Source organism: Salminus brasiliensis, chromosome 8 (assembly GCF_030463535.1).
Source record: "Salminus brasiliensis chromosome 8, fSalBra1.hap2, whole genome shotgun sequence".
NCBI lineage: Eukaryota > Metazoa > Chordata > Actinopteri > Characiformes > Bryconidae > Salminus > Salminus brasiliensis.
The window spans coordinates 25,296,944-25,316,182 of NC_132885.1; the positions used below are offsets into that span (position 1 = coordinate 25,296,944).

At 40.7% G+C, this 19,239-nt stretch overlaps 1 protein-coding gene across 1 annotated transcript; it reads left to right on the plus strand.

Moving 5' to 3' along the window:
- Positions 1-1,708: 1,708 nt before the first annotated feature.
- On the plus strand, positions 1,709-18,713 carry f5 (coagulation factor V). Its single transcript, XM_072685205.1, has 26 exons — positions 1,709-1,851; positions 2,969-3,051; positions 3,219-3,341; positions 4,302-4,514; positions 4,711-4,872; positions 5,852-6,073; positions 8,286-8,451; positions 8,553-8,733; positions 8,870-8,966; positions 9,498-9,703; positions 10,079-10,229; positions 10,310-10,522; positions 10,796-11,158; positions 11,588-13,274; positions 13,892-14,060; positions 14,150-14,386; positions 14,471-14,687; positions 15,257-15,436; positions 15,550-15,666; positions 16,465-16,536; positions 16,638-16,723; positions 16,832-16,987; positions 17,078-17,222; positions 17,341-17,492; positions 17,582-17,764; positions 18,488-18,713. Exons 1-26 carry the CDS (start codon positions 1,709-1,711, stop codon positions 18,632-18,634), a joined length of 5,871 nt encoding a protein of 1,956 aa, XP_072541306.1. The 3' UTR covers positions 18,635-18,713.
- Positions 18,714-19,239: the final 526 nt, after the last annotated feature.

Consider the following 19,239-nt stretch of genomic DNA (forward strand, 5'->3'; position numbering starts at 1 on the left):
CAAGGGCCCAACAATGGCAGCTTGCCGAGTCTGGGTATCGAACCCACAACTCTGTCATCAACAACATGGGGTACCACAGCAACCACTTGTCAACACTTTAGCAACCACCTGAGATACCACATCAACCACCTGGGATACCTTAACACTTTAGCAACCACCTGAGATACCACATCAACAACCTGGGATACCTTAACACTTTAGCAACCACTTGAGATACCACATCAACCACCTGGGATACCTTAATAACCACTTATCAATCATCTCTTAACACTACAACAACCCCCTAGATTACACTTAGCATATAAGACATAACATACTGTATAACCACCTAGCAACATTGCCTGCTGGTCACCTAGCAAAAACAGTTTACCCTAGAGACCACATAGCAACAGCCTAGCAACTACCAGGAAGTAGGAACCTCTTGATCCGCACTATTTATTTATTTATTTTCTTTATGTAGCTTTGCACATGCTTTTCTAATAAATAATTATAGTGTTTGTTGTCATTCTTGCCACAGCAGGGGCCTGGTAGGGAAAGGGGCCTTACACAACTTGTGTATTTTGCATGCTGGTATATTAATCATTTTGTGCCTTAAGAATGATTTTAATGTCCATCATTAATTTGAGTTGTGGGTTTACTGATGATGAAGTTTTTTTTTTTATCTGTACTTGTTCGTTTTTAGGAGGGGGGTCACTGTGTGTTCAGCTTAGGGTATTTCCTGTGGAAGAAAGGGGTTACCTTACTTGGGTAATGTTATATGAGGAGTTTTTGATGCCCCTCATTTGACATTGTTCATTATTCTGTATAGTCTAGGCATAATTCTTTTGGATTCTTCGACTTGTACTAATAGTGAAAAGCCCTTTTGCTGGTACATAGAACCATATAGAAAAGGTTTTCCATTTGTGTGAAAAATCAGTTAATTAGGAAAAGAAGCATTCAAGCACCTAAATTGTCTTTCTAAGAGTGAATGTTCTTAGTAACCATTAGGGATGATAACATTCAAAAAATTGTCTTCCTGCAGGAACATGATGTACATTATTTCCCTAATATAATCAGCAGTCCAAAATAAAAAAAAATCAATTGTTCACTGCTACAAAGATTTGACGTATCCTCTAATGTTGTCTAATGTAGATGATATCCCTTCATCTCAGACTGATATTATCCACTAAATTTGACTAAACAGTTGGTGAAATGTTAACATTAGGCACTGCCAACCTTTAAGCTTTTAGGCCTCTAAAAAGGCCTCTGTAAAAAAAAATGACGTCATTCTTCCAGGCAGTGAGTTGACTCCTGACAGGACCCCGAAAGATAAGGTGTCACCTATACGTATTTCACCCAACAAGACATTGGTGACAACTGCAACACAAGCTGGATTGGCACGTTGCTGTTTTGCCTTTGATATGTTTGAGAAGGTTGTGTGTGTACTTTCTAATAAAGCTACGACTAATGACTAAAAATAAACAATGTGGTTTCAGATTTGTGATGACGAAAGAACATAGTTCATCGCCCAGGGACAAAATGTTGAAACTCTGTGTGTCTGTGTGCGTGTGTGTGTGTGGGTGGGTGTGTGTCTGTGTCTGGCTGTGGAAGTAGAGAAAGGACAAAAAGAGGGAGGGAGAGATAAAGCTATCTGCGGCCTTTACTGAGAAATCAGAAGCTTCTGCACTTTAGAACAGACGGGTCTTACCTGGGGCTTCCAGGCTGAGATATGAGGCTTTACTCCAGGCCAGAGGCTCCCTGCGCTTTGGCCCTCCTAACATTTCTGACTGGCTGTGCTACAGCAGTGGAGAGGCACTACTATATTGCTGCGGTGAATATTAACTGGGATTACAACGCTAATGGAAATCAGAGGTACTGAGTCTATCTGAATAGTCTGAAGCAAGATCACTAATTGATTTAATTTAGGTTAATTTTATTTTAGTTATACTTTTAGATCATGATGTTTGCGTATAATTAATATTTCTGCTATAAGATGATTTTTTTATTAGTGTTTTAACTGTAGAATAAGGATCTTCTTCATTCAGCAAAATAGGGTTTCATATGAAATGACAGTCTGATGAAATTAAATAAGATAAATTGTAAAATGGCTTTTAATATTACCCCTCTTACGATTGGGTAACCATGTCCATTAGAAATATATTGAGGTTGAGGGTTGGGGACCTTGTCTCTCCAAACCAGCAACTTTAAAATAGAAAAAAAGCTTTCTAACTTTGAGTGGAAGTCAGTGTAAAAAGGTCTTATTCCAAGTCATTCTTCAGCATTTTTATTGGTCAATTCATCATGAATTTTTTGGCATAATGCAAAAATCTACTGCCAGATTCACGTTACGTCAAAAGTAAAAAAAAACAGCAAAACTGGAGATGCAAGGCACTTGCTCAACAATGATTATTAATGTGCTGAAGTTGTGGGGATGTTGAAGAGTGTCATCTATACTATGGAAGTCACAGACATTGTTTACAACTATTTCTTTCAGTAGCAAAAGTGTAAAAATTTAGACTAAGTCAAGTCAATTTAATAAATCAAATATATGTAACAATGCATTTTAAATGGCACGCTGCAAATACAACTGAACATGAATCTAGCAGTCAGAATGTGCTGTTGGTCAGTAAAGTTATTGATAAGTAGATTAGGAGCAAATATAGGTTTGTTTGCTGACTTCTCTGTGAACTTCAGACACTGTATGGATTTGTTCAGCAGTTCACCTGATTTACTGTAATGAAGGACTGATTGGATAAACTAGGAACTAAAGGGTAACTGTGGGTGACTTCCTCAAGGAGAGGAAATGGAAATGATTAGACGAACACACTCACACATACAATCCCAATGTATTGTTTATTAGTTTATTTGTATTACTTTGCATTTCTCTAATATTAGCTTCGTAACTCAATTTCGAATATGTGTAAAAGTATTTGCACCTGTACTGTACAGTTCCCTGTAAATATCTGTGGTTATTTCCCTGGCTTTGCAGGGGTAGTCCCACATATAGAAAAGCAGTCTACAGGGAGTACGATCCACATTTCAAGCAGGCCAAGACTCATCCCTCGTGGTCAGGTATTTAAAACACTGATTCAAGGCTGACGTTCTCTTTTTAACATGATCTCACTGTATACTCACAACACTTGCAATAGACACTCACGTCAATGTCAACGTGAGTGTCAACATTGCTTAAGGTCCAACACACTCACAGACTCACAGATAATGAATAACTATGTCTTAAGGGCTGCTGGGGCCCACTCTGAGAGGTGAAGAGGATGACATCATCACCGTCACGTTCAGAAACATGGCCGATCATCCATGTAGCATCCACCCGCATGGTATCGCTTATGGAAAACAGTCAGAGGGTCAGTATACTGGAGTTATATTGTGATTCTATGCTGTCTCATATAAAGACCACAATATAAATACAATGCTGGCCCAATTACTGGGAGACCGCAGGTTCAATCACTGGTGATGTCACAGCCGTCTGTGGCCTGGAGTCCCAGAGAGCACAATTGGCTTCACTCTCTCTGAGCGAGTAGAATTGCCCTCCCTCTCCCCCCCATCACTTCGTGCAATGCTATCTAGCGCAGCTGACTGATAGCTGATGTAGCAGAACTGGCAGTTAGTGCTCTCCTCCAATCGTGCGGTGCCGTCCAATAATGTTGCATTAGCAGCGTTTCATGGCATTGTGCGACAGAGGGTGTCCGAGCTACTGAGTGGGAATTAGAAATAACTAAATTGGGGAAAATCTGAAAATATAATAGATGATGTATTGCTGTATATTATTTGGTAACACCTTAGCATGGGGGGCATTCTAATGCCCTTACAATGCAATTATTAAGCCTCACCAATGCAGTAGTTGGTTGTTAATAGACTACATGTTACTACATTATTAAGCAGGGCCTAGACCGACTTTATAAGGCTTCATAAGAGCATTACAAGTACTTAATTCAGCCTATTTCCCAAATAATGTAATAATAACTAGTTAATTACCTAGTTAATGCTTTATAAGCACATTATAATGTCTTCCTAGACTGTTTCAGTTTATTATTTTAGTGCTATTTGTTCAGCACAACTTGAGTAACTACTCTGAGTTGCCTAACTGCAAGCACAAACAGGTGTATTTACCTTTTTCGTACATATTAACCACAGGTTGTACCAAGTCCAAAACAACAGCAAGAATGAGCATTTGTTTACCCCTCACAGATCTGATTCTGTTCCTCAGTGTATGGTATGAATGTTCTCCCTGCCACCTCAGATGAATATGACCCAACATTTGGCGAAACATTGACGTTTGTCACTCCAAATCTTTAATCCTGCAGGCGCTTTGTACTTTGACAACACCTCTGACTTTGAAAAAGAGGATGATGTCATTAAGCCTGGCGAAGAGCACACATACTCCTGGGAGGTGAGTTCTGATGTGGTCCCGAAAGCAACAGACCCCCCCTGTGTCACCTACATGTATTTCTCCCACCAAGACATCGTCAAAGACTACAACACAGGCCTGATTGGCACAATGCTGATCTGTAAGAAAGGTAAGTAGCTTAATTTCCTTAATTATTAATTATGGAAATTGTCACTAATCCATGATTATGCATTATAGGGTATTACGGGAAATGTGAGTTGCAACATCTGCCCTGTGCTTTACCCTTTTGAGGATCAGAGGACCCAGTGTCAGAGATAAGAGTGTTTATGCAGAAGGTCAGCGTGGCATGTGCTTTTGCTCTGCAGGCAGCCTCAGTGACTCTGGAAATCAGATCCAGTTTCATCAAGAGCTCGTGCTGCTGTTTGGGGTGTTCGACGAGAACAACAGCTGGTACAGCAAAGGAGGCCCTCCAACTAAAGAGAACCTGAAATACACCATCAATGGCTTCACTAATGGCTCTGTCCCGGGTTAGTTAAGCCCTTAAGACTAAAAAAAACTTTATAAATAAAGAAGCGATGTTTCACTTACCAACTTCAAATTGCATTCAAAGTCTAGTGTATTTGAATAGAAAAGTGTGACATATTAAAAAGGATGCATTTCATTCCCCAAGGCACAAATAATATATAAGCTTTTTCAGATATGAACTCCGGAGAATCATGACTGGACATTATCTGGACAGTTGCCCTTTCACACATGAAGCATTCAGTCAGAGATTTTCCATGTTAGACATGCTGTGTGGTTTAGGAACGGTGCAGAACCTGTGTAATGCTTGATATAGTGCAAAAAGTACCATAGGATCTTGGTTTTAAGTGTCATCGACATCCCACTCACTGTGGATTCTCCAGAAAATGATCTGCTCTATTCACACATGGGCTCATGCAGATATTATCAGTACTTTCTACTATGGGGGTTGGCAGAACCAGGTAGTGTCCAGTACTACTGACATGGACAGTTTATGTCAGGGTAATGACTGGAAAGGTTCTGGGTTACCGTGCATGTCTGAAATGAGCTTAAATGTTCCCTCAGAGGTATAACATGATCCTTAACATCCAACAGAACACAATAAGGACACCCCATGAAAAAACCTCTGAAAAACATCCCCATCTACAAGCTTTTTTCTGAAGGCCTCAGAGAGCTCTTTGGATCTCACCATTGTGATCCTACTCACCCCCTACGTAATGTCTGAGGTTTAAACAAGACAGGCTCCTCCAGAATCCCCTCTAATGATGTTCTAATCATCTGCAGCTGATGTGCTGCACCTGGTTCTAGCCATTTTAGCCATTCTCTTGTGGGGATGACCTTATTTTTCCTTATCACAGTTCTAATTAATTAATTCTATTAATTGAAGGTTTAAACTGATGATACATGTTGCTTTTGTTCTTTGCAATGTTTCCTTCAGATGTATTTTTAAAGGTTAAACTGACAGTATATCGTGTTCTTCTCCAGATCTAAGTGTGTGCGCACATTCCAAAGTAAGCTGGCACTTCCTGGGTATGAGCTCTGAGCAGGAGCTTTACTCTGTGCACTTCAATGGGCATGTTCTACAGCAAGGTGGGCACAAGGTGTCTTCGGTTGGCATCATCAGTGGCACAGCCACCAGCGCAGAGATGGTTGCAGTCCACGATGGACGCTGGCTCTTCTCTTCTCACATCAGCAAACACCTTGAAGGTAAGACCTCCCTGATAGGCCTTCCTGTGATTATCATAGGAACCTATATTCTTAAAGAACGGGTTAGTGAAGGCAACCTCAGCTCAAAGAACCATGCTTAAATGGTTGTAGCCTGGTTAAATGGCTGTAGTATATGATGTCAAAGAACAATAATAATATACAGAAACTCTGAGGATGTTCTTTTGTGTATGACTGAGCTTCATGTTTAATGCTTAGTTTAAATAACATGCTTGATTCGTTGATTCAGCTTGATTCACACTGCAATGATAAAAAGTCACATTTTGTAGTTTACCGTCTCTCCCAGTTCTGGCCAGTCAGACTCAGTAGATCAGCACAGGAGCTACGAGGCTAACAAGTAATAGCAAAGTTACTTGTGTGCACACACTTAGATCTGGAGAAGAACACGATATACTTTCAGTTCAAACTGCATGTCTAAATCATCACACACTTGCATCAAACTGCACTGAGTTGTTAAGTAATCTGAGAGTTCTGAGACTTCCTTGTGTGGTTCCTGGTGCTGTATGATGTGCTGTCTTCTACAGAAGAAAATGTGTCATAGATGAAAACAGAATTAGCAGCCGTTTGTCTGCCTTTTCTATTTTGTCTGTGCTTTTTCTCTGCCCTTTCTATAGCTGATTTGCTAGACAGAATGTTTTTGATAGACAGTGAGAGAGTGTCTGGATATTTTTTTAAAAAGAAACAGAGATGCTTTCTGTTATGCATTGGTTAAAGAACATCTGTGTGTAAATGGAAATGGGAATTACATTTGAATTTTTTTTTTAATTAATAGCCAAAGTATAGTGGGTTAACTTCATTCATGATGTCCTAGAAAAGGTAACCTCACTACATACTTCATGTCTATGTTACTTTTTAAAAGTCTGTAGCAATTTAAAAGTACAAGGTAAAAAAAAAAACAATGGCCCCCTTTACTGCTCTATTTAGAAAGGACGAGCAATGGGTACACAGGATTAAAGGGCCCACTACTCTTTTCGCTAAACACACAGGCAAATGAGGAATAGCTGATGCTGTTTGAAAACCTACAAACGCCAAAGACAATCTTAATGAATTAAGTGTCTTAGCCTAGTCTGTATACACTGTATATGAGTGTAAGATCCTTGAGGACTGTTTGGAGGTTCTTCAGTTTGAAACTATGGCAGAACATCTCTTAAAGCTGCCTTCAAGAGACCTTTTTCTTCAACATTTTTTGGAGGTTCCTTAGTAGTACCATAGAAGTACCATAAAAGGTTTCTTCCACATTTTCAAATTGAAGAACCTCCAAAGGTTGCTCAAGGATTTTATCCTTTTAACAGTGTAGTTGAAGACTTACATCAGTGTACTATTTGCATAATTAGATGAGCATGATTAGCCTGATGGATTAGTCAGTTGACACATGCATGTACATTACAGATGGATGATCACTTTTAAGAAAATTTGAGTATCTCATGAAGCATAGTTCTTGTATTCTGCAGAGCAGTGGCAGAAATGAGATGTAATGCAATACATATTAATATGAAAATAATTACATTACTGTAAAGTTTTTACTTATTATACTTATTATTATTGTTATCCAAACACATAAAAACAGCATTCATATTTAAAAGACTAACCATAGAACCTCATCTAATCTTATACACTCACCAAGAAACGCTACTAATAGTGGGTAAAGCCTCCCACCAGGCTTTCTCCCACAAGATGGTGGAAACATTCCTTTGAGATTCAGATCCATGTTGACCTGCATCCTGTGATTCCTGCAGACTTCTACCTAGAGTTCTATCACATCCCAAATATTCTTTGTTCTATTGGATTCAGACGGTGAGGCTGGGAAGGACACTGAAGAACACTGAAGTCATTGTCATGTTCATGAATCCAGTTTGAGAGACTTTTGCTTTGTGGCATGATGCATCATCATGCTGGAAAAAGCTATTAGATTAAGGATATATGTGGCCATGAAGGTCAGCACATGGTCAGCAACAGTACTCAAATAGACTGTGGCATTTAAGCAATGATTGATTGGTAATAACAGGTCCAAAATGTGCCAAGATAACATTCCCCACACCATGATTACACAACCTGAAAGAGGAGAAAGAGGTGTACAGATGCTCCTAATAAATAAGTGCTTGCTATATCTACGTAGACAAAGATTACGAAGATGAGTATACAATGATAGTGTTGCTTATTCTAAGCAGCTAAAATGAACTTTTAACCCTTTCAGCTGGAATGCACGGCTTCCTGACCGTTAACATGTGTGAGAAGTTCCCTGCACCTAAACGACAGCTCACCATCCAGCAGTCACGAGAGAGCCAGGAGTGGACTTACTATATAGCAGCCGAGGAGGTCGTCTGGGATTACGCTCCAAATATGCCAGATAACGTGGACGGGTATACACACCCAGCAGCATTAAATGACTTCTTGACAGAACACACTGTTTGCTGTGTAGGATGATTTAACCGGCGTGGTGTTCTCATTCCTTCTCACGCAGGGATTTCCGGTTTACATACTTAAAACAGAGTTCAGAACGAATAGGCAAGAAATACAAAAAGGCAGTGTTCACCCTGTACAAGGACGAGACATTTAAAGAAAGAGCAGAGCACAAGCAGAGGAAGAAGGAGGTGGGGATTCTCGGCCCTGTGATCAGAGCACAGATCCGAGACATTATAACGGTAAGTAGAACTACAGCAATGCACATGTTCATAGCCTGGCAATGGCATGACTCTATATGCATCTATTGATTTGGGACTATAGGCTGGTGGCACTTCCGCAAGGCAGGATTGATCAACTGTTTGTCTGTGCTCACAGATTGTGTTTAAAAACAAAGCATCACGACCATACAGCATCTACCCTCATGGACTGACCATCGATAAAACAGCTGAAGGAGCCAACTATCCTGAGGGAGGTCAGCAGAGTGACTGTTATTTTTCACATGTGTGTCATACTAATTTGAGCCTGATATGAAGATCTTACACAGTCTTACAATCACAAGCTTTTCATGTTTCTGTATATTGTCAATGGAAGTCGATGTTAAACGATTTTATAAAGTTATTTTGGACCATTTTTGACACTGTGCAAAAACCACAGCCAGATTCATATTAGGTCAAAAGTATAAAAACTGAAAAAGTTACAAGGTTTCTGCATGACAACGATGACATGCAAACGTATAATGACAGTAAAACTGAAGTGAATTTAACTGAATTCAGTTGAGATAATTTTATTGTAGAAAACTCATGGTAATGTCACCATACAATGTTATGCATTTACTAAATTTCTTAATTTCAAATTGTGCCATGTTTATTTTTATTTATTAATTAATATTTTTTTTCCTAGCTTTGAGTAAACATGACATTTGTTGAAAAGAGAACAGGATTGACGTTAACAGTGACGTTAACGTGTCCTGTCCCCACCCCCCACATCTTACTTTATCTGGTAGGGAACCAGAGCCATGCGGTGCAACCAGGCGAGACCTACACATACGTATGGCGAGTCATTGAGGAGGATGAGCCTCTGAAAAATGACTCGAGATGTCTCACCAGGATGTACCACAGTGCAGTGAACACACCACGAGACATCGCCTCTGGCCTCATCGGGCCACTTCTCATCTGCAAGAGTCAGTCTCTCAACACCAGGAATGTCCAGGTATCCAGTTCCAACTTTATGTTATGGTTACTCGAGATAAGATGTGTAAAACACAAAGTAACTGGGGGCAAATGACCAGGTGGTCTTCTCTAAGAACATTATACAGCAGTATGAGCTATTCTTCATTCTCATTCTCAAATCAATCAGTAAAATAGCAAGATATCTGTGCTGTATTGTCTCCTACTGATACACAGTACTGTACAGCGCTATGGGGTTATCAACTACACAATCCAACCTCTACATTAACAACTGGGATTGCGATGATTCAGAATATGGTTTGATAACATTAAATGTAACATAATGCAGAATTTACATTAACATAATGCAGGCAAGAGCAAACTTATAACACTGTGATTGGTTTGTTTGTTTTCCCAGCTTAGGTCAGACAAGGAGCAGCATGCTATGTTTGCAGTTTTTGATGAGAACAAGAGTTGGTATCTGGATGAAAACATCAACACCTACTGTGGTGATCCAAAACGAGTCAAAAAAGTTGACCCAGAGTTCCACAGATCAAATGTCATGCACAGTAAGTAGTTTAGCAGTTCAGACATTTTTGTACATCACGTTCATGTTAATTCATGTGTATTATTTCATACATTTCCACAGCCATCAATGGTTATGTGTATGAAAGTGGACAAGTCCTGGGGTTTTGCAATGGAGAGATCGTGACGTGGCATGTGTCAAGTGTCGGGGAACAAGATGGCATCCAGACCGCCACCTTTTATGGCCACACATTTGAGTTAAACAACAGAGAAGAAGATATCCTCAGTTTATTTCCCATGACAGGAGAAACCATCTCTATGAAAATTGCTAATGATGGTCAGTATGTACATGTTGTTTAGTCCTTTAATGTTCTTCAAACTTCCTTGCTGGTGTTCAAATCATTTTATTACACCAACAATTTAACTGTACATTTTCAAAATTACATTTTGCTGTTATATTTGTGAGAATTTGCCAAATTGAAATGGAGAAAGAAAATAAGCTCATGGGTTGGTAGCATTTTTATGATGAGTGTACATATGACAACACCATGACAATTGCCATATCAACTCCATGTAATCTTTACCAAATTCTTGCCTTGTCTTAATACAGGAATCTGGCTACTGGCATCACTGAACACACATGAGACCACCAAAGGAGTGAGGCTGAAGTTTAAGGATGTCGAATGCTTTAGAGACTATTTCACAGATGATGAAGAAGATGAAGAATCTTATCATAAAAAAGCATCCTATTCTGTGTGGAAACCCGAGGAAGAGAGCGAGGCAATCAAAATGAAAATGAAACCACCAGCAATCACCAAAGACGTTGTTGTTGACGAAGACACAGACACTTATGCAGATTATCTTGGTCTGAGGACATTTAGTAACTCAGGAAACAGAACAACTGATATGGAGGAGCTAGACCTTTCCTTTTTTGATCATGATGAGAGAGTACTGCCTGAAGAAAACAGTAATGGTAGAGCTAAGGTCATTGATCAGATCCAAAACAATACCAGTCATAAGCCAGAACATTCAAAACAGAACCAGACAGCTGCCATCCTGTCAGAAGGTGTTTTTGATGATAAGGAATTTGCAAGTAAGAGCGTCCGAAATGAAAGCACGAAAGAGATATTGCTCGATTTCAGTGTCACTCCTGAGCCAGTTAATGCCACAATGCTAAACGACTCCAGTGGGTCTAGCAGTGTCTCCAATACTTCCAGTAGCATTCCACTTCCTCAGGATCATCTCAGAAACATCACAGTACAGAGTGGTCATGGTGGATCACTAACGGCAACAGAAGCAACATCACTGCTGGCATCTCAAACCTCAGAGGGTCTTGTAGAGAACAATACCGAGGCACAGGCAATGGAAAGGTCTATCATTAGCACTGTGGAAATAAAAGAAGATGGTGACAGGTCACGTGACACCTTTATTTACAGTGTGCCTGCTCCTGACCCCCGTGTCAATATCACAGAGTTCCAAGAGGTAGAAGAATTTGTGCTGTTGGAAGACGGTAATCAAGTGGAAATTAAAAGCGAAGACCATATAGTGGAGTACAGCATCTCATCTCCAGTTCCTCCGAACAACATCACTGTGGAACTGCTGGAGAACACAGCTCAGAATGTAATAAATGACCAAGAGTTAAACAACACCAAAGTGAGCTCCAAATTGACAAATGAAACAGTCGAAGCATTAAATAACACACATGTGGACTTACACTTTCCAGCGGAGGAGTTTCAAGAATTAAATACCACCCAGCTAGAGGCAGAATTCGCTAATCAAGAAGCTCAAGGATACAATAGCACCCAAAAGGACTCTGAATTTCCACTGGATATGATTCAAAAATTAAATACCACCCAGTTGAAGCCCGAATTCACAAATGAGGAAGCTCAAGAATACAATAGCACCCAAGAGAACTCTGAATTTCCACTGGATATGATTCAAGAATTAAATACCACTCAGTTGGAGGCCGAATTCACAAATGAGGAAGCTCAAGAATACAATAGCACCCAAGAGAACTCTGAATTTCCACTGGATATGATTCAAGAATTAAATACCACCCAGTTGGAGCCAGAATTGAAAGATAATGAAACTCTAGAATCCAGCAGCACCCAAGAGGACTCTGAATTGGGTGAGGATAGAAACCTGACTCATAACATGACATCAGCTGACTTTGAGTCCCTCCCTGCATATAATGAAACAACACTTCAAGTCAGAAAGGACTGGAACTCATTAGAGCAGTCCAGCTCTCAAAGCCAGAAAAATACTTCCCTTTCTAATGACACGTCCACTGTTTCGTCTTCAGAGAACTTGTCAAATGGCATTTGGGGTAATGGTTCAGATGCTGGAGGGGAAAAAAGCAATGTTTTGCTCACTGACACCTTAGTGCCAAGCAGCAGTTCAGAGGAGGCCATGCCAGAGATTCAAGAAAGCGGGGTCATCTATCTGCAAAACAGCAACAACACTGAGGCCATCCTCACCAGCCTCGTGGATCTACAAGGAGAAAACTGGAGCTATGAGGGCAAACATAAGCTGGTGCCAATGGAGATGCCAAATGACATAAAAAAATACATTACAGACAAACCAATAGCGAATCCGAACGCATCAAGTGGCTTAAAGAAAGAGAAGAAGAAAGATCTAAAAAGGGTGATCCCAGTGAAAGGGTTTGGCATGAGAACAAAAAAGAGGATGGATTACAAACCTCAGCCTCGCAGTGCCGTCTTTCCACAGGGCTTCTCTCCACGAGGTTTTGCTCCATCAGTGTTAAACCCAAGGGGAACCAGGCCCATCTCTAGTGAGGAGAGTCTGTTAGGGAAGACTATAGTCATAGGAGTGCCCAGGACAGACTTCAATAACTATGATTTATATGTTCCCAAACAAGAGCAGGATTATGATTTTGAGAACATCCCAGATAACACAGAGGAGTATGAATTTGTTGAGTACAAAGATCCATACAGAAAACAGGGAGACGTTCAAAGCATTGTGCTTGATAAAGCTTCTAAATATTCTTTGCAAATGGCTGGCAGCAAGGCCAGAGCCTACTTCATAACTGCTGAGGAAGTGGATTGGGATTATGCTGGCTATGGGCAAAGGTATTGTCTTATTATTGTCTATGGATTTTTATTTTACAACAATAACAAGTTGTATCAAAACAAATATTATTATTATGTTATCATGTACATAGTTCCACACTTGTGTGTTTGATGGGATTCAAATTTGTGATTCAGAAAGATATCCAGTACCAGTCAAATGTCTTAGTACATGCACTGGAAACTAAGATAGGCCATTTAAAACTAGGCATGCTGGTGATTTTCCTGCTCTTAACAAACCAGTTAAACATGACAAGTTACAGATGAATCAGGTGGATGTCAGTAGAAACATCCCTAAACTGTTCTGGACTCTGACCCCCCAGCACTGCAGTTTGTTGATTTGGACTGTTGATTTGGACTGTAGACTAAAATCCTCCCATTGGGATTAGGATAGATTTCCTTTTGAAATTCCGCTCTGAAGTTCTTATTCATTTGCTTGTATAAAACATTGAAATCAAGGAATTAAGAAGGGATTATAGGCAGGTTTACAGTGTAGATCAGCAGTGCCAGGATTGTCTACATAGTCACTGGTTTCAGGGAAGTGTCCTAAGACTTTTACCTGTTATTGTCGTGGTTCTTTTGAGGAGATTCTAGCTTGTGTCTTGTCTTCTACTTTAAAGGAGGGAGGATAAATCCTCACAAAATGAGAGACCCACACGATTCAAGAAAGTGGTGTTCAGGGAGTACTTGGACAGCTCCTTTACCACCCCTTATATTCGGGGAGAAGTAGACGAACATCTGGGCATCTTGGGCCCAGTCATTAAGGCTGAAGTTGATGAAACCATATATGTAAATATTACTCCTTAAATACTACCTTTCATTGACTTTAACATTTCTATCTACAATAAAGCCTAACCGCAGTCTGTCCTCCACTCTAGATAGTGTTCAGGAATCTTGCCAGCCGTCCGTACTCCATGCACGCCAATGGGGTGTCGTATGGGAAGAATATGGAGGGACTGAAATATGAAGATGAATCCCCTTACTGGTACCGGCAGGATGATGCAGTTCAACCCAACACAACCTTCACCTACATGTGGACAGTAAATGCCAAAGTTGGACCGCTACAAAGCGAATCTGACTGTCGGATATGGGCCTACTACTCTGGAGTGAACCCTGTAAGTACAAATGAGGCCTCCTCCGCCTTGTTGAATCCCAGCATTCATTTTGGCTAACAATAATTGATTTCTTCTACCATATAGGAACGAGATATACACTCCGGGCTAATTGGACCTCTTATGGTCTGTAGGAAGGGGACGCTGAATGAAAATTCCATGGACTCAAGAGACTTCATGCTGCTCTTCATGACATTTGATGAGAGAAAAAGCTGGTACTATGAGAACAACCGGGAGATTCTTGAGAAGGCTGAGAGAAAAGCTGTCAGAGACCCAGAATTCGGCAACAATAATAAATTTCATGGTACTGATCAAAGATTTATGTGTTCATATAGCTGCTTTTGATCTCAATGCCATAATATTGGATATTTTAAAAACTAATTTTTAATAGGTGATAACCATACCTGCAAACTGCTAGTCAGATGCTGGTTAGAAGTTAAAAATCCCCTTAGCAATCTTAGCAAATGAGCTGATGCCGTCTGGTTAGCATGCCCAAACAATCAATTATCCATTGATATTATTAATCACTTAGATGAAAAGAAATAGTCCAAACATACTTTTGTTACTTTGTCTTCTTAAAAGTTCAGAATGTGTTTGTCCTTCTCCTGTGTCTATACGCTTTTGGAGACACAAGGCTTTTTTTTATAGACAACCATAATACGGTTGCAAAATATTACTACTCTACCCAGATGGTAATTTCCATGACTGTTTCTGTATTGAGTAATTTACCACAACAAGGAGTCTCCTCAAAAACAGTGACCGTCAGCTGGGCAAGCTTACACACGCAATAGTTCAGGTTAAACGCACACACCCATAGATTAGGTCCCGACTAGTGACTTATTGCTCTCTTCTTTCCTCTGTATGTCTTTTCAGCTATCAATGGGATTATATACAGTCTTAAAGGACTGCGCATGTACACTAAACAGCTGGTAAAGTGGCATCTTATCAACATGGGCTCTCCCAAAGATTTCCACAGTATTCACTTTCATGGCCAAACCTTCCTAAACAAACACACGCATGACCAACGACAGGCCGTCTATCCACTTTTACCAGGTTCGTTGTTACTGTTTTGTTTTGTTGTTGTTTTTTTCATTTTTTGGGAAATTCTTTATTAATTACTTTTTTAATAACTAACTGTCCCCTTTGCATCTGCTTCTGCTATGCAGGGAATTTTGCAACCCTGGAGATGTGGCCTTCAAAGCCAGGCCTGTGGCTACTGGAGTCTGAGATTGGAATCTCTCAGCAGAGGGGAATGCAGACCCTGTTTTTAGTGTTAGACAATGGTATTGTTCAGTTATTATTTCTCATTTTAAGCCTACAAAAGTATTGGGACACCTGCTCCTTCAATGCTATTTCCCACAGCAAAGGGTATTAAAAGAGTTTATCCTGCTTTTGTTGGAGTAACTGGCTCTATTGCCATGGAAGGCTTTCTACTAGATTTGAGGCATTGCTTTGAGGATGTGATTGCATTCAGCGACAAGAGCATTAGTGAGGTCAGGATGTTGAATGATCACCACCCCACCTCGTTCCTAACGTCCCAACTCATCTCAAAAGCATTGAATGGAGCTCCATCATCATTCCATCATCATTTCATCATCATCCACAGTTCCACTGCTCCACAGCTCAATGCTGGGGGGCTTTATACTCCTCTAGCCTACACCTGGATTCGGCATGGTGCTTCATGTTTATCTGCTCCAGAGAGTCCTATTCTATTGGCAATAGCATTCGCTACAGACAAGCTGTGCGTGTGCATTTGCATTACACCCACTGCACGTCAGCAATGGGTGCAAATGAGTGTTCACAAATGTTTGGACATACAGAATTTGTGGCATTTTACAGAATTAGGTGAATGTAATGTTGGGAGTCTTGCACAAGGACTTTTTCTGATATAGCAAGGTGTTTTTGACTTGGGAATGAAACCCACTGGCGGTCTTTCTTTCGTCTCACTACGTTATATAAACCATCACAAGTTAGACAGTTTTTACAGTGAGCACTTGACGTGTTAAATGAGTTTCGGTACTTAAAATTATGCATTTTTTTATTTGAAAGTTTTCTTTTTTGTCTTTCTTGTCATGTTGCAGTGTGTGGGCACCCTCTTGGTCTTATTTCTGGGACAGTGAAAGACAGCCAAATAACAGCATCTGACAGTAGAAGTATGGCCCACATTCACTGTCTTTTCTAACACATTACATAATTCAGAAAGCTTGATGACAACCAAATTTAACAATGCAATCCCTCTCATTCTGTGCTCAAGGCTACTGGCTGCCGAGTTTGGCCAGACTGCACAATACAGGAAAATACAATGCCTGGAGTACAACAAAGTCAGGAGAATGGATTCAGGTACTGTTGCATAATGACTGTCTAAAGGCCTCTACCACCATGATCGCAGACATGTTAAAAAGTACAGTAGTCACTTACATGAAGATGTAACTGTGCTGTGCTGTCCAGGTGGACTTCCAAAGGCCAGTGGTGATCAGTAAAGTAGCCACGCAGGGAGCCAAGCAACTCTTCACCTCTCACTTTGTGCTGAACTACACCGTCTCCTACAGCACAGACCGCAAGAGGTGGATTTTCTACAAGGGAGACAGTAAAGCTGCCAGAAAGGTGAGTGGCTGCTTCAGCACATACTACCTTACATTACAATTGTACTGCATTTTTTAAAAATACTGATTTGCCTTTTTCAATTCTCCAAAGACTTTTGAAGGTAACAAAGAAGTCCACGAAGTAAAGGAGAACATCTTCTTCCCACCAATCATTGGACGATTTATAAGACTTTACCCTTCCCATTCATATAATTATGCAACTGTTCGCATGGAGTTCTACGGCTGCGAGTTAGACGGTAAGGGGGGAAATCAAACACATTCAGTGTTTTTGCATCATTTTTAAATCAACAACAGAGAATGTACCTTGCGCTTCATGTGACTACACTGTAACAAGGGTTACTTGCATGTGTGCAGGATGTTCTGTGCCTCTGGGAATGCAGCGCAATGTTATCAAAGACCATCAGATCACAGCCAGTTCTGTTTCCACCAACTGGTATTCAGGTTCTTGGCACCCTTGGTTTGCTCGCCTAGATAAACAAGGGTCTGTCAATGCTTGGCAAGCCAAGGTACAGATACATCACAAACTGTATTATATACACACTCAAGCCCCAAATTCAGTTATCCGTCACATTCTGGTAATCTCTTCCATTCACAGAGCAATGACATGCAGCCATGGCTTCAGATTGAACTGAAGGTGGTCAAGAAGATCACAGGAATTGTGACCCAGGGAGCAAAGAGTCTAGGCACAGAGATGTTTGTGACGGCGTATGTGCTGGAGTACAGCGATGATGGCAAGCGATGGACTAAGTACACAGATGATGAGGACTGTGAGCAGAAGGTACTCCCCATCAGACCCCAGCAAATTCCATTTGGCCCTGTTTACAACATCCAGTGATCTAGGCATACGTATAAGGCCTGATGATGGATGCTCAGCAGATAACAGCAGCTAATTGGCTAACTGCTAACACCCAGCCAACACGCTCATACGGGGCTCACTAACTGTAGAACTAAGGCTAGGTGGGTTCAAGGTGGGCATGGGCTCTGAGTGGGTTTCTACATATGTTTTTACTGGGATACAGTTGGGTTTCCTCCATCATTGCTGCCCACCTTAATCTCATACGGGTCCCAACTAGTGTACAACCCAGATGGAGCCAATGTTTAACCCTTTCTGGTCCCATTACTGACCAATCACTGGTGGGCATCCATATGTGGGGCCAATGTGGAACCTGAGGACAAATCATTATAGGGAGTGTGTTAGATTTAGGTTGGAGCTGAAACTTGCAGGAAGCAGGTTGGACTGCTAACACAACTTGTGGTTAGTGCTAACAAAAAGTGGTTAGTGGTTAGCCTTAGTGGTTAGACTACACGTTACATGCCATATGGGTCCCTGACCCCTTTTGAAAGTGGTTTGAGGGGTCAGGTCACAGTGCATATCTTACTATCAAGGCCTTACACTTGATAGTGCTAAGATCACTTAGCACAGGTCACTTCATGAATGGGGCCTGTCCATGCTGAAGTCACTGTTAGTGATCTAACGCCCTTGTTCTTCTTCTGTTTTCAGACATTCACTGGAAACTCAGATAACAACGGACATGTGAAAAATTATATCTACCCTCCGATATTCTCCAGATTTATCAGGATTATTCCTAGAATATGGCAGAACTCCATCACCATGAGGGTAGAGCTGCTTGGGTGTGATTTTGAATGATGGACATTGTGAAGTTTTCCTTCAGTGTGTCGAGGACTACACATTCGTGGACATTTTCTATATTTGTATTATTATTATTATCTCTGATCATTCTGTATTAAAGCTGTCAGTGCCAGAGGTGGTCTCATTTTTATTGAAGGTAAACACGGTGTGTTGTCTCCACCCAGTGGGGAGGTGAGCTACTCGCCCAGACCCAAGCCCGCCCACTTACATGTGATTGGCCCTCAATTACACATGATCCGTCATCAAAATACTGCGGGAACTTTTGATCTACTCCGGTGGTCCACGGTGCTGTAATTTTGCATTGGAATCATCAATAATGTGTTCTTGACAAAAACCTGTACACAGGTTAGCACTTAGATCAACATCTGGGTCAGTTATGTTTAATAAACACCACTATTTAAACCCTAAACCTATGTTATTATGTTAATCTCTGGTTTAGGGTTTATAGAGGGGCACTTAAATGCCGTGGGAAATAAACTATAAACTATGTGTCCTTTACCGGCAAGTAAAATAGTCCTTTCCGCTATTACCTTTCCTTAACGTCAGTAAAACGTCCAGTTTAACTGCGCATACACCAGACCACCAGACCACCCACGGGTGCA